The sequence below is a fragment of the Phyllobates terribilis genome, unplaced genomic scaffold, assembly GCF_046119375.1.
Source record: "Phyllobates terribilis strain yellow unplaced genomic scaffold, ASM4611937v1 Scaffold_3__8_contigs__length_932513732, whole genome shotgun sequence".
NCBI lineage: Eukaryota > Metazoa > Chordata > Amphibia > Anura > Dendrobatidae > Phyllobates > Phyllobates terribilis.
In genome coordinates this window covers 775830888-775845412 of record NW_027362763.1, presented here as the reverse complement: position 1 = coordinate 775845412, position 14525 = coordinate 775830888, and the positions used below count along the sequence as shown (strand labels likewise).

General features: G+C 46.9%; 1 protein-coding gene across 3 annotated transcripts in view; it reads right to left on the bottom strand.

Annotated features, from left to right (window-relative positions):
* GPCPD1 (glycerophosphocholine phosphodiesterase 1) overlaps positions 1-14525 on the bottom strand; it is an 84837-nt gene that overhangs the window by 18304 nt on the left and 52008 nt on the right. For all 3 annotated transcript variants that reach the window (XR_012318084.1, XM_073672264.1, XM_073672265.1), the window contains exons 12-14: positions 8640-8732; positions 7970-8047; positions 6628-6667 (exon numbers count right to left, since the gene is read on the bottom strand). Coding sequence is in view for 2 of the 3 variants with exons in the window: in XM_073672264.1 (XP_073528365.1) it covers positions 6628-6667; positions 7970-8047; positions 8640-8732 (211 nt within the window). In the remaining variant the exon portion in view is untranslated. The remainder of the gene's footprint in view (positions 1-6627; positions 6668-7969; positions 8048-8639; positions 8733-14525) is intronic.

Here is a 14525-nt window from a genome sequence, read left to right as displayed (position 1 = left end):
TATAGCTCCATCAGCCGAAAAATAAAAAAGTTATAGCTCTCAGAATAAAGCGATACTAAAAAATATTTTTTTCTATAAAATAGCTTTTATTGTGTATAAGCGCCAAAACATAGAAAAATTATACAAATGTGGTACCGCTGTAAACGTACTGACCCGAAGAGTAAAGCTGCCTCATCAATTTTACCACACGCGGAACAGAATAAAAAAAAAAAAAAAAAACAATTCCTGAATTGTTGGTTTTTGTTTATTCTGCCTCCCAAAAATCGGAATAGAAAGCGATCAAAAAATGTCACGTGCCTGAAAATGGCACCAATAACAACGTCAAGTCATCCCGCAAAAAACGAGCCGTCACATGACTGTCTGCCAAAATTTGGAAAAATTATAGCTCTCAAAATATGGCGATGCAAAAACTAGATTTTACAAAAAATGCGTCTTTTAGTGTGTGACAGCTGTCAGTCATAAAAACCCCATATGATTCTGGCATTGCTGTAATCACACCGACCCGAAGAATAAAGTCGTCTAATCACTTATACCGCACAAGGAACGGCGTCAAAAATAAACTCTTGAGTTAGGATTGGGCTAGGGTTAGGGCTGGGTTTGGGGCTAGGGTTGTGCTGGGGCTAGGGTTGTGCTGGGGCTAGGGTTGTGCTGGGGCTAGGGTTGTGCTGGGGCTAGGGTTGTGCTAGGGTTAGGGCTGGGGTTGGGATTTTTTTCAAAAGTAAGAAAAAAAGATGACGATATGGCGACTAGTGTTGAGAGCAAGTGCTCGCTACTTGAGTTTGCATCGGGTGCTCTGGTATGCATTTAGTATCGTGGGTATTTGAGTGACATGCTCGAGTCTCTGCCCCATATGCTTCGCGGCCAAAAAACTTTACGGGGATTGCCTGCCATGCACGAGCGATCCCCGCATGTTTTTTTTTGGATGTCTAATAACCGTGAAACATGCGGAGCAGGGACTCGAGCATGTCACTCGAGCACACGCTGTACATGGTGCATACCTGAGTACCCGATGCAAACTCAAGTAGCGAGCACTTGCGCTCAAGAATAATGAAAACTTATTCAATATGATGACCTAATGTAAACAAATAATGTGCCGTACCTCTGGGTTCAAAATGTTCACTATACACCTTAATAAAATCTTTGAGGGGTATAGTTTCCAAAATGGGGACACTTGTGGGGGAGCTCCACTGTTTAGGCACATCACGGGCTCTCCAAACGCGACATGGTGTCCGCTAACAAATTGAATGGAAAATCGGCTCAAATTGTTAGCGGACGCCATGTTGCGTTTGGAGAGCCCCTGTGTGTCCAAACATTGGAGCTCCCCCACAAGTGACCCCATTTTGGAAACTAGACCCCCCAAGGCACCTATCTAGATGCATAGTGAGCACTTAGAACCCCCAGGTGCTTCACAAATTGATTCGTAAAAATGAAAAAGTGAAAATAAAACACTTTTTCATTTTTATGAATCAATTTGTGAAGCACCTGGGGTTCCAAGTGCTCACTATGAATCTAGATAGGTGCCTTGGGGGGTCTAGTTTCCAAAATGGGGTCACTTGTGGGGGAGCTCCAATGTTTGGGCACACAGGGACTCTCTAAATGCAACATGGTATCCGCTAACAAATTGAATGGAAAAATCGGCTCAAATTGTTAGCGGACACCACATTGCGTTTGGAGAGCCCCTCTGTGCCCAAACTTTGGAGCTCCCCCACAAGTGACCCCATTTTGGAAACTAGACCCCCCAAGGCACCTTTCTAGATGCATAGTGAGCACTTGGAACCCCCAGGTGCTTCACAAATTGATTCGTAAAAATGAAAAAGTGAAAAAAAAAACACTTTTTCATTTTTATGAATCAATTTGTGAAGCACCTGGGGTTCCAAGTGCTCACTATGAATCTAGATAGGTGCCTTGGGGGGTCTAGTTTCCAAAATGGGGTCACTTGTGGGGGAGCTCCAATGTTTGAGCACACAGGGACTCTCCAAATGCAACATGATATCCGCTAACAAATTGTCGGCTCAAATTGTTAGCGGATATCATGTTGCATTTGGAGAGTCCCTGTGTGCCCAAACATTGGAGCTCCTCCACAAGTGACCCCATTTTGGAAACTAGACCCCCCAAGGCACCTATCTAGATGCATAGTGAGCACTTGGAACCCCTAGGTGCTTCACAAATTAATTCGTAAAAATGAAAAAGTGTTTTTTTTTTCACTTTTTCATTATTACGAATCAATTTGTGAAGCACCTGGGGGTTCCAAGTGCTCACTATGCATCTAGAAAGGTGCCTTGGGGGGTCTAGTTTCCAAAATGGGGTCACTTGTGGGGGAGCTCCAAAGTTTGGGCACAGAGAAGCTCTCCAAACGCAATGTGGTGTCCGCTAACAATTTGAGCCGATTTTCCATTCAATTTGTTAGCGGATACCATGTTGCATTTAGAGAGTCCCTGTGTGCCCAAACATTGGAGCTCTCCCACAAGTGACCCCATTTTGGAAACTAGACCCCCCAAGGCACCTATCTAGATGCATAGTGAGCAGTTGGAACCCCCAGGTGCTTCACAAATTGATTCATAAAAATGAAAAAGTGTTTTTTTTTTCACTTTTTCATTGTTACGAATCAATTTGTGAAGCACCTGGGGGTTCCAAGTGCTCACTATGCATCTAGATAGGTGCCTTGGGGGGTCTAGTTTCCAAAATGGGGTCACTTGTGGGGGAGCTCCAATGTTTGGGCACACAGCAGCTCTCCAAACGCAACATGGTGTCGCTAACAATTTGAGCCAATTTTGCGTTAAATTTGTTAGCGGACACCATGTTGCATTTAGAGAGCCTCTGTGTGCCCAAATATTGGAGCTCCCCCACAAGTGACCCCATTTTGGAAACTAGACCACCCAAGGCACCTATCTAGATGCATAGTGAGCACTTGGAACCCTCAGGTGCTTCACAAATTGATTCATACAAATGAAAAAGTGTTTTTTTTTTCACTTTTTCATTGTTACGAATCAATTTGTGAAGCACCTGGGGGTTCCAAGTGCTCACTATGCATCTAGATAGGTGCCTTGGGGGGTCTAGTTTCCAAAATGGGGTCACTTGTGGGGGAGCTCCAATGTTTGGGCACACAGGGACTCTCTAAATGCAACATGGTGTCCTCTAACAAATTTAACGGAAAATCGGCTCAAATTGTTAGCGACACCATGTTGCGTTTGGAGAGCCGCTGTGTGCCCAAACATTGGAGCTCCCCCACAAGTGACCCCATTTTGGAAACTAGACCCCCCAAGGCACCTATCTAGATGCATTGTGAGCACTTGGAACACTCAGGTGCTTCACAAATTGATTCATAAAAATGAAAAAGTGTTTTTTTTTTTCACTTTTTCATTGTTACGAATCAATTTGTGAAGCACCTGGGGGTTCCAAGTGCTCACTATGCATCTAGATAGGTGCCTTGGGGGGTCTAGTTTCCAAAATGGGGTCACTTGTGGGGGAGCTCCAATGTTTGGGCACACAGCAGCTCTCCAAACGCAACATGGTGTCGCTAACAATTTGAGCCAATTTTGCGTTAAATTTGTTAGCGGACACCATGTTGCATTTAGAGAGCCGCTGTGTGCCCAAATATTGGAGCTCCCCCACAAGTGACCCCATTTTGGAAACTAGACCACCCAAGGCACCTATCTAGATGCATAGTGAGCACTTGGAACCCTCAGGTGCTTCACAAATTGATTCATACAAATGAAAAAGTGTTTTTTTTTTCACTTTTTCATTGTTACGAATCAATTTGTGAAGCACCTGGGGGTTCCAAGTGCTCACTATGCATCTAGATAGGTGCCTTGGGGGGTCTAGTTTCCAAAATGGGGTCACTTGTGGGGGAGCTCCAATGTTTGGGCACACAGGGACTCTCTAAATGCAACATGGTGTCCTCTAACAAATTTAACGGAAAATCGGCTCAAATTGTTAGCGACACCATGTTGCGTTTGGAGAGCCGCTGTGTGCCCAAACATTGGAGCTCCCCCACAAGTGACCCCATTTTGGAAACTAGACCCCCCAAGGCACCTATCTAGATGCATTGTGAGCACTTGGAACACTCAGGTGCTTCACAAATTGATTCATAAAAATGAAAAAGTGTTTTTTTTTTTCACTTTTTCATTGTTACGAATCAATTTGTGAAGCACCTGGGGGTTCCAAGTGCTCACTATGCATCTAGAAAGGTGCCTTGGGGGGTCTAGTTTCCAAAATGGGGTCACTTGTGGGGGAGCTCCAAAGTTTGGGCACACATGGGCTCTCCAAACACAACATGGCGTCCGCTAATTATTCAAGCAAATTTTACAATCAAAAAGTCAAATAGCGCTCCTTCCCTTCCGAGCCCTGCCGTGCGCCCAAACAGTATTTTTTCCCCAAATATTGGGTATCTGCGTGCCCAGGGGAAATTGCACAACAAATTTTGGGGTCCATTTTTTCTTGTTACCCCTGTGAAAATAAAAAAAATTGGGTCTAAATTAACATTTTTGTGAAAAAAGTTAAATGTTAATTTTTTTCTTCCACATTCAAAAAATTCCTGTGAAGCACCTGAAGGGTTAATAAAGTTCTTGAATGTGGTTTTGAGCACCTTGAGGGGTGCAGTTTTTAGAATGGTGTCACTTTTGGGTATTTTCTGTCATAAAGACCTCTCAAAGTGACTTCAAATGTGATGTGGTCCCTAAAAAAATGGTTTTGTAAATTTTGTTGGAAAAATGAGAAATCGCTGGTCAACTTTTAACCCTTATAGCTCCCTAACAAAAAAAAATTTTGGTTCCAAAATTGTGCTGATGTAAAGTAGACATGTGGGAAATGTTATTTATTAACTCTTTTGTGTGACATATCGCTCTGATTTCAGGGCTTAAAAATTCAAATTTTGAAAATTGCAAAATTTTCAAAATTTTCGCCAAATTTCCGTTTTTTTCACAAATAAACGCAAGTGATATCGAAGAAATTTTTCCACAATCATGAAGTACAATATGTCACGAAAAAACAATCTCAGAATCAGGGGGATCCGTTGAAGCGTTCGAGAGTAATTACCTCATAAAGTGACAGTGGTCAGAATTGTAAAAATTGGCCCGGTCATTAACGTGCAAACCACCCGCGGGGCTTAAGGGGTTAAAGAATCAGAATGGAAATTAAAATGTTGGTAAAGAGTATGTAACATAGAAAGACATTTTTTTTCTGTCCTCACACTTGCGAGTTCAGTATGAGTAATAACCGGAAATTAATGAAATACTGCATCTCTGCTCCATTCATTGTCTATGGGACTGACAAGACACAGCCAAGTACAGAGCTTGACGTTCTCATAAGTCCCATAGACAATGAATGGAGTGATTCTCTACTATCGCTCTACTCAATCAGGGGTCTTATTAGCCCCGTTCTCAAAAAGTCCTATTGGGTGGAACCCGAGCAATCAGCAACTTGTCACCTATCCAACCCCTTTAATTCAGAAACTCATAATACAATATTTGAAAACAGGTTTTCGAAACAAGAGGACCCCTTTAAAGCTGAATAGTATACACTAGCTCATTAGGAGAGCAAGGTCTACAATTAAATATCATCTCCTGGCCGGGTAATCCACATGGGGAAACCATTATATTTTCACTGGAGAATTAAGAGAAGAAAAGCTCCTAATTCATTCTTGCAGAGCTGGTAATGTTTGCCTTGATCTTGCCCCGGTTTCTTTACTGAAGAAGGTGGTTATGTCATCTTGCCGTGTTGTTGGGGATAGGCTCGTCTGTAGACCGGCTATGTGATGAGTCACGGCTTGTTAGATAAAGCATGCTGCAAGATCTGCTGCACAAATTACTCATGATGGCAAAGATGAATAAACACAAAAATACATTCTGTAAAAAAAAAAAAAAAAAAGGTATCCCGTGTCTGTATCTCCTGAGTTATATTATCATTAATATTAAAAGAGGTATGTTTATTACATTGAGGGAAATAGGTCATTGGTTTGGGATTTATTATATATTTAACTTCAAGGTATTGTACCGACTCCAACTCCACCTCCACGACTCCGGCTCCACAACCCTGGTGCCAAGGTGTGCTTACATCTACCGCTGTGTCTGTGGCCATGCCGGCAAACCTGTATGACCGAGAGTTCATTTTCTCTTGGGAGCCGCATTTTCAGTACACTGGCCGAACACCTTTCTAACCTGCAGACTGCCCCTACATCTGCAGGTAAATAAGGTTATCCGACGTGATAGGTTCCCTTTAAAGATAATAAATCATTCAGTGTTTCATGTCTAAAATAAAAACCTGGAGGAAGGCAAATGATTCACCATAGCAATGTAAGGCTCTTTATTTGCACCTTCATGTAGATGGACAGCAAATAGAAACAACTTAGGAGCCCATCTGAGTAGAGGTTGAGCAGGCGGCACACATTCATTCCCTATGGGACGGCCAGGTGCTGTAATTGGCCATTTCAAGCAGTCCCAATGAATGCAGCAGTGATACGCATGCACAACCTACACTCCATTTGGATGTGGCTCTTCAGGACCCCATTCTCAAGATTGGTTGTGGTCAGAGCAACTGGTCCCCTAGCGATCAATTAGTTATCCAATTTTGACAGGTTAGGGGCTAACTTATTAACTTGGTACAACCCCCTTATATCAGACATCTACATACCAGAATGATCTTGTAACTTTAGAGCAGTCACATGAGCAAGCTGGAAAAAAAACAAAGATTGTAAGGATGTTAATTTATATAAATGTTACTATTTTAGAGACTATAAGAGGGAGATGTTTAGCTTTGAGCATCCTTGATAAAATCCTCCAGTTATCATGATTAAAGGGAAGGTTAGCCTGCAGGTTAATAGCAATATGAAGGTGCCCGGCCGCAGTACCAAAAATGCGGCACTTGGGAGACTATAAACTTTATTATTCTTGGGAGCCGCCAGCTTTCAGAAATACAGGTGTGCCTAGAATCTACTATAGTCACAGCTTACAGCATTGTGAGCGGCAACTAGAGGCATGTCCCAGGACTTTGACTGACAGCCGGCTCAGCACTGATTGACAGCCGACTCAGCACTGATTGACAGCCGACTCAGCACTGATTGACAGCCGACTCAGCACTGATTGACAGCCGACTCAGCACTGATTGACAGCCGACTCAGCACTGATTGACAGCCGACTCAGCACTGATTGACAGCCGACTCAGCACTGATTGACAGCCGACTCAGCACAGCAGAGTAACTGGTGACTGCAGCAGCGGTGGAACGCCTGCATGACTGAAAACCGATGGCTCCCGAGAGGAATAAAGTCCATTTTATTCTGGGTACAGGCACCTTATTAACCCACAGATTAACCCCATATTTGCAATTTAATAGCGTTATCCGACAAAACAGGATCCCTTTAAGAGGGGAGTTGATCAGCAGACACTTCTCTCAGTGCCGGTTTTTTAAGTAAAGGCTCTCTCACACAAGCGTATAACATGTCTGAGCGCTATCTGATGTTTTATTGGACAGCATTCGGCCGTGTTATATTATGAGGGAGCTCAGATCAGCAATTATTTTCTCATGACGATTCGACATGCTGCGATTTGAAGCAATACTCTGCTTACTCGCACCCATACAAGTCTATGGGTGCGTGTGAATCATTGGACTGCACTCGGATGTCATCTGAGTGCAGTCCAATATACGCTGAGATAGGCAAAGGAGGAGATTGAGAAATTACTTCCTGTCTCCTCCGAACCTGTGCTGTGATTCCCTGATGCGAGAGGATAGGAGCACAGAGCACTGACACTCTGATCACGCTCGCAGCAGAGCAGGAGCCGAGTGTCATTAGCATATCGCATCCAATGCTCTCGTATCAGCTGTTAAACGCTGGTGTGACTCCGGCCTGAAACATACCTCTGTTACCAGGGAGCCCGTCAGGATTTCATTCTAGCCATGGTTAAAAAGTCACATGACATCAACAAAAATAAGTTGCCTACATATTGTTAATTGAAGTGATACAAAGCAGAAAAGTACCTTTAATAACTGAAGCTGGTCATACGTGAGCTCCTTGACCGGGATCTCAAATAGCTCTACAGATGCAGCATTAGCTTTCTGTACAGAAAATAAAAAAATATTATAGTATATACACATACATATACACACTTGGCCATATATCACTACTTTTCTTAAAAAGAAACCTGTCTGTTGTGTGTGATATTGAACCTCAGCCCAACTAGCTTCATGGGCAGCAATACTAGACACTACCTATGGACAGATGTGGCACTGTTCATAGAATAAAGCAGACATGTTTTTGTAAGCCTGGACAACCTTTTACAATTCCCATTTTCTTATTATTATGTGTCTTATATTGTAAGATAAACCGAGAAATACATAATTCTTCTACATGTGCCCCAGGAGATCAGGGATTTGTTCTCTGTCCTTACATGGTATTAAGCAACCGCACCCCTTTGGCCTCATCTATGTGCCAAAAAAAATGGAAGAAATCAACAGGAAATTAACTTTTTGTTCTCTATAAGATTTCTTCAAGAACGGTTTGCTACAGGAACATGGAGAAAATCCAGCAGACTGCCAAATTATATTCCCTGTACAGTCCTAGTTCCTTGCACTCCTAACAGTGCGTTGTACCAACCCGGCACTGATATAATGGCGATAAGAGTCCCTGCAAAGAAATCATTATATTTACCTTTTTCATGGACATACAGCATGTAAGATCATGATAAATCACTGGAACAAGGTCCTTGGAAAGATGGACATCAAACTCGACAAACGCAGCACCCTGGATGGGGAGGGAAAAAACAAAAACATTTCTGCCTTGTTCGTGTGTAATAAAACATAATATTGTTATTGCAGGCATTGCCCAACATTTGTACAGCTCTAAGAATTGAGGGAACTTTTCTTTGTTCAGTAATCTGATTTGTAACACTCTTCAGAACGGAAGAGGACTTGCCACCTATTGGAAGTAGCAGTGCTAAAAGTCAATATTAACCCTATAAAGAAGCACTCCTCCTCCTCACATCAAAGTTTTTATCCTCTTAATATATTGCAGTCATCATATTATACAGCACTGTGTACTTACAATTGCTAGTTTTGCCTTTCTACACAGTTAATTGTTCTCTTTTCCATTAGGTCTATGACATCATGTGGTTCAAGCTCGACTAGACAAATCCTTCTAAGCTCTATGTAGTGAAGTCTATTTTCCCAGCATGAGTCATAAGTCACTGCAAAAGTCCCTGGCAGAGGGAGGAGCAGCAGCTGGCTCAGGAAGTGAAGAGGGGGATGATTCATGCAGGGAAAAGAGACTTCCTGTTTCTACACAGATCAGAGAAGAGAGGGATTTTTGGTACTCACCGTAAAATCTCTTTCTTGGGAGCCTTCATTGGGGAACACAGGACCATGGGTGTATGCTGTTGTCACTAGGAGGCTGACACTAGGCAAAAAAGAAAAAAGCTCCTCCTCCGTAGTATACACCCGCCTACAGGCATCAAGCTCACCAGTTAGTGGCTAAAGCAGTAGGAGGAACTTAAACAATTAACTATGCAATGCCCAACGTGGCACAACCGCGAAACTATATTAGATGCCCAACAGGGCCCACTGTAGCTATGCCCAAAATCAGGGAGGGTGCTGTGTTCCCCAATGAAGGCTCCAGGAAAGAGATTTTACGGTGAGTACCAAAAATCCCTCTTTCTTTATCGCTTCATTGGGGGACACAGGACCATGGGACGTCCAAAAGCAGTCCCTAGGGTGGGAGAACAGAAAAAGGTAGCCACAGACTAGGTCTGACTGCAGGCAACTGCTGCCTGCAGAACCTTCCGTTCAAGACTGGCATCAGCCGAGGAATAAGTGTGGACCTTGTAAAACCTTGAAAAGGTGTGGAGTGAAGACCATGTTGCGGCCTTACAAATCTGAGAAGCTGAAGCCTGATGGCGAACAGCCCAAGAGGCCCGCACCGCCCGGGTGGAGTGAGCCCTTACCCCCGGAGGGAGAGATTGGTCTGAGACGCGATATGCTTCCAAAATGGTAGAACGTATCCAATGGGCGATTGTTGACTTGGAAGCAGGGAGACCCTTGCGACGCCCCTCAGGAACGACAAACAGGGCGTCCGAACGCCGAAGGGAAGCCGTTCTAGAAAGGTACACACGTAGAGCTCTGACCAGATACAGTTTGTGCAGGGATTTCTCCCGAGGGTGCACTGGGGCCGGGCAGAAGGAAGGCAAAACAATGTCCTCATTGATGTGGAAAGAGGAGACTACTTTTTGCAAAGAGGAGGGCACTGGCCTGAGCACTACCTTGTCCTGATGGAAGACCAAAAAAGGTGACCGACAAGAGAGGGCTGCGAGCTCTGCAACCCTCCTAATAGAGGTAACAGCCACCAGAAAAGCCACCTTCCAGGAGAGAAGAAAGGCTGAGATGTCCTGAATGGGTTCAAATGGGGGCTGTTGAAGGACGCTCAGGACCATATTAAGGTCCCATGGATCCACCGGGGGGCGATAAGGCGGCGCTAGGTGAGCCACTCCTTGCAGAAATGTCTTGACCTTAGGACGGAAAGCCAAGTTTCGCTGGAATAGAATAGACAAGGCCGAAACTTGGCCTTTGAGAGTGCTTAGAGAGAGTCCCGCTTCCAGGCCAGACTGAAGGAAGGCCAAAATGACCGGTAGCGAAAAGGACATGGGAGCTAACTGATCCTTTTCGCAGTGACGAAAGAAAGCTCTCCAGGTTCTGTGGTATATGCGCGAGGTTGCGGGTTTCCTGGCACTAATTAGGGTTTGGATAACGTTGTCCGCAAAACCAGCTTTCCTCAACACTGCGGCCTCAATAGCCATGCCATTAAATTCAGAGACCGAGAACTCTGATGAAGAATAGGTCCCTGAGAGAGGAGGTCCGGACGGTCCGGTAGTCTCCAGGGGGAGTCGACGAGCAGGTTTACCAGACGCGTCTGGGCCAATCCGGGGCTATTAAAATTACCGGTACTCCCTCTGTCTTGATCTTTTTGACGACCCGAGGGATCGGTCAATGGTAGAGGGGGAAAAAGATAAGGGAGCTGGAAGTGAGACCATGAGATGACTAGCGCGTCTTGAGCGATCGCAAGGGGATCGCGGGACCAGGCTACCAAGGATGGAACCTTGTGGTTTAACAGACGCCATGAGGTCGAAATCCGGCGTGCCCCATCGTAAGCATATCTGATGGAACACCTCGGGATGGAGAGACCATTCTCCTGAGGCAAGGCCCTGCTGACTGAGGAAGTCGGCCGCCCAATTGTCGACCCCCGGAATGTGCACTGCTGAGATTGCCGGAACAGTGTTCTCGGCCCAAACTAGCACTCGTCACCTCTTTGAAGACGGACTTGCTGTGTGTTCCTCCCTGACGGTTTATGTACGCCACCGCCGTGGCGTTGTACGATTGTACGCGGACTGGGAATCCTGCAAGAATGTCCTGCCAGTGACGCAACGCCAGGTAAATTGCCCTTATCTCCAATATATTGATCGGCAGGGAGGCTTCGTGGAGAGTCCAACGACCCTGCACTGTGTAGTGGAGGAAGACTGCACCCCAACCAATGAGGCTGGCATCGGTTGTGACCACCTGCCAGCGAAGTGGTAGGAATGACCTCCCGGGTCTGAAGGAAGAAGGACGAATCCACCATATTAGTGACCTTCTGACATGAGGAGGTAACCTGATGCGTCGATGTAGAGACGACGGGTTCTTGTCCCATGCCGACAGAAGGGCCAGTTGAAGAGGCCGGGTATGGAACTGGGCAAACGGGACTGCTTCCATGGCGGCCACCATTTTTCCCAAGACACTCATGCACAGGCGAAGGCGGCGTGGACTCGGGTCGGAGAGAAGGTGAATCCCCCGACGGAGAGAGTTTATCTTCTCCCTTGGAAGAAGGACCCGGGCATGGGTCGTGTCGAACTGCATCCCTAGAAAGGTTAAGCACTGAGATGGGACCAGGGAGGATTTGTCTGTGTTGATCAACCAGCCTAACCGAGAAAGAGTGTTCAGGGTGATCTGAAGACTGTGGAGACAGTCCCTGAACGTGGGACCCTTGATCATTAGGTCGTCGAGGTAGGTAAGTGCTCTTGCCTCCAGTGGCATCAGAGATGATCTGGTCTAATTTAGACCCAAACAGTCTGGAGCCCTGAAAATGGAGATTTGTTAGTGATGTCTTGGAGGCCGGGTCGGCGTTCCAAGCCTTAAGCCAAAGAATCCTACGTATAGCGATGATATTGCTGGAGACGCGTGCTGAACAGGTAGCGGCGTCAAGGGATGCCGTGAGGAGATATTTCCCTGTGTGGGCGATCTGATCCGCTAGGTGAGCCAGATCATCTGGGGAAGCCCTGGAAAGGATGCCCTGCCTAAGCTGTTTGGCCCATGCGGAGACTGCCTTTGATACCCAAGTTGAGGCGAAGGAAGGACAAAAGGAGGTGCCAGCAGCCTCGAAGGCTGACTTAGCCAAGGCCTCAACCTGTCTATCTGTAGTGTCCTTGAGGGAAGAACTATCTGGGAGGGACAGTACCGTTTTTGCCAAAAGACAGGAGGATCCACAGAAGGGGACTCCGTCCATTTGCTGACGAGGTCGTGGTTAAATGGGTATAGCATGTCTAACTGCTTCTTTCCAGTGAAGCGCTTCTCTGGATGCTCCCATTGTTTTTGAAAGACACCATCAAATTCTGAATGGTTAGAGAAGGTGCGCGCCGGGCGCTTAATTCTCTTGAAGGAAACGGAGTAGTCCTGAGAAGGGCTCTCGTCCTCTTTAACATGCAGAGTGTGATTGACGGCCGATATAAGGCTGTCAACCAAGTCCTGGACCTTAGAATATTGGTCCGTGTCGGATCCAGAGTCAGAATCTGGTTCCGTGTCAGATCCCGGAGCGGCCTATTGGGAAGAGGTGTGAGATGCAGGGAGCAATTTGGAGTCTGGAGAGCTGGAGGATGAGCTTGTGTGAGTCAGTTTCTGAGAACATGCCCTCGGTCTGCCCTTAGAAGGAGGGGGCAGGGGTGCCTGCGAATCGTCCGTTGGAACGTTCGGAGCACTGGTGGCCGTGGATAGCATGGGCAAACGTTCTAGGACCTGCACCAGAGATTGAGATACCTTGGTGAGATCGGAGACAGACTGGGACATAGCAACAGCCCACTCCAGAGGAGGGGGAGTTACCTCGTCCTGGGCGGCAGGGGGGGACTTGGGGTGCCAGCATGGTGGGAGGCTTGCAGGTCGAGCAGAAAGCCGTTGTCAGACCAGCGGGCCACTTAGTACTGCAAAGAGCACAGGCGTAATATGCGACTGTGTGAGTGGGACGGACAGAAAGCTCCCTGGGTTTGGGCATACGTGCCTGACCAGAAATACTGCAGAGGAGGGAGCCTGTGTGGTGCCAGAGTAGGTCCTACCCGGTCTGGAATGTGCACGGTCCCGTATCCCCCTTCGGAAAGTCCGGAGCCGCGGAGACAGGAGCAGGGCTGCAGTGAGGAGGCAGTCAGACAGGATGCTGCTGCCGGAGCCAGAACGAGAGCAGCGTAGAGGGGCGGAGAGTGTTTCCCTGAGCGAGCTAGGGGAGCCAAAGCTCCGATAGGTAGAGGGGATGGGGGGCAGGCTTAAGAACTTGGCCGCTGATAGGCCCCCGGGATAAAAGTGGGCGTGATGGAAGCGTCATAACGCTCCACAGTCCTGATTGGCCGTTTTTCCGGGAGGGGCGTGTACCCGCCCGAAAGAGAAACGCCCACCCGGACCCGCCCGAGAGAAAGCGCGGGCAGAATTGCCGCGCAAAAAAGGTACAGAGAAGCGGGAGGGGGGGTTCGGGGGTGTTGTTGTGGGGGACGCCATGTTAGGGAACGCCATTAAGTATGAGGTCCTCGGTTCGTCTACCCGATGTCTGAGGAGAGGGGGCGTGGCCAAGCGCTGCAGTAGGTAAGTGTCGGCGGGGAAATGAGATGATTCCCTTATTAACCCATGATTTGCGGGGCCCGTGCATAGCTGAGATGTGAGGGACCTGGGAGCAGGGAGGGATTGTACCTTTCCCGATGACTCTTGCTCCTTCCATCTGAGGATGTACACAGGAGGTCCTCCGTGGATAGGGGGGATCCTGGCTTTTCCTCCTTCCCGCACTGACCGGTCCTGGATAGTGCAGGAGACTGTGTCGACCCCAGAATCTGGGGGAAGGTCACCGTAGTGACCACCGTCTCCCTCCCAGGCGGCTCCGAGGAGGGGGCTGGGGTGGGGAATAGGCAAGGACTGGCCACCAAGAATCACCCTGAGACACCCGAAGGTGACAGGGGATAGGTCCGGCCCAGCGGGTCCGAGAGTGGGCGATGTGGGAAATGCCACACTGCTCTCTCGGTCGCTTGAGAATGGGTATAACAGGGGATGCAGTGTTCCCTGTTAACCCTGAAGAGCTGTATCTGAAAAATAAAGAAGAAATGTTAATAAAACACAACAGGGTTGGATCTGTGAAGATCCAGGTCTACCTCCTACAGACACTAAGCTTAAACTGGTGAGCTTGATGCCTGTAGGCGGGTGTATACTACGGAGGAGGAGCTTTTTTCTTTTTTGCCTAGTGTCAGCCGCCTAGTGACAACAGCAT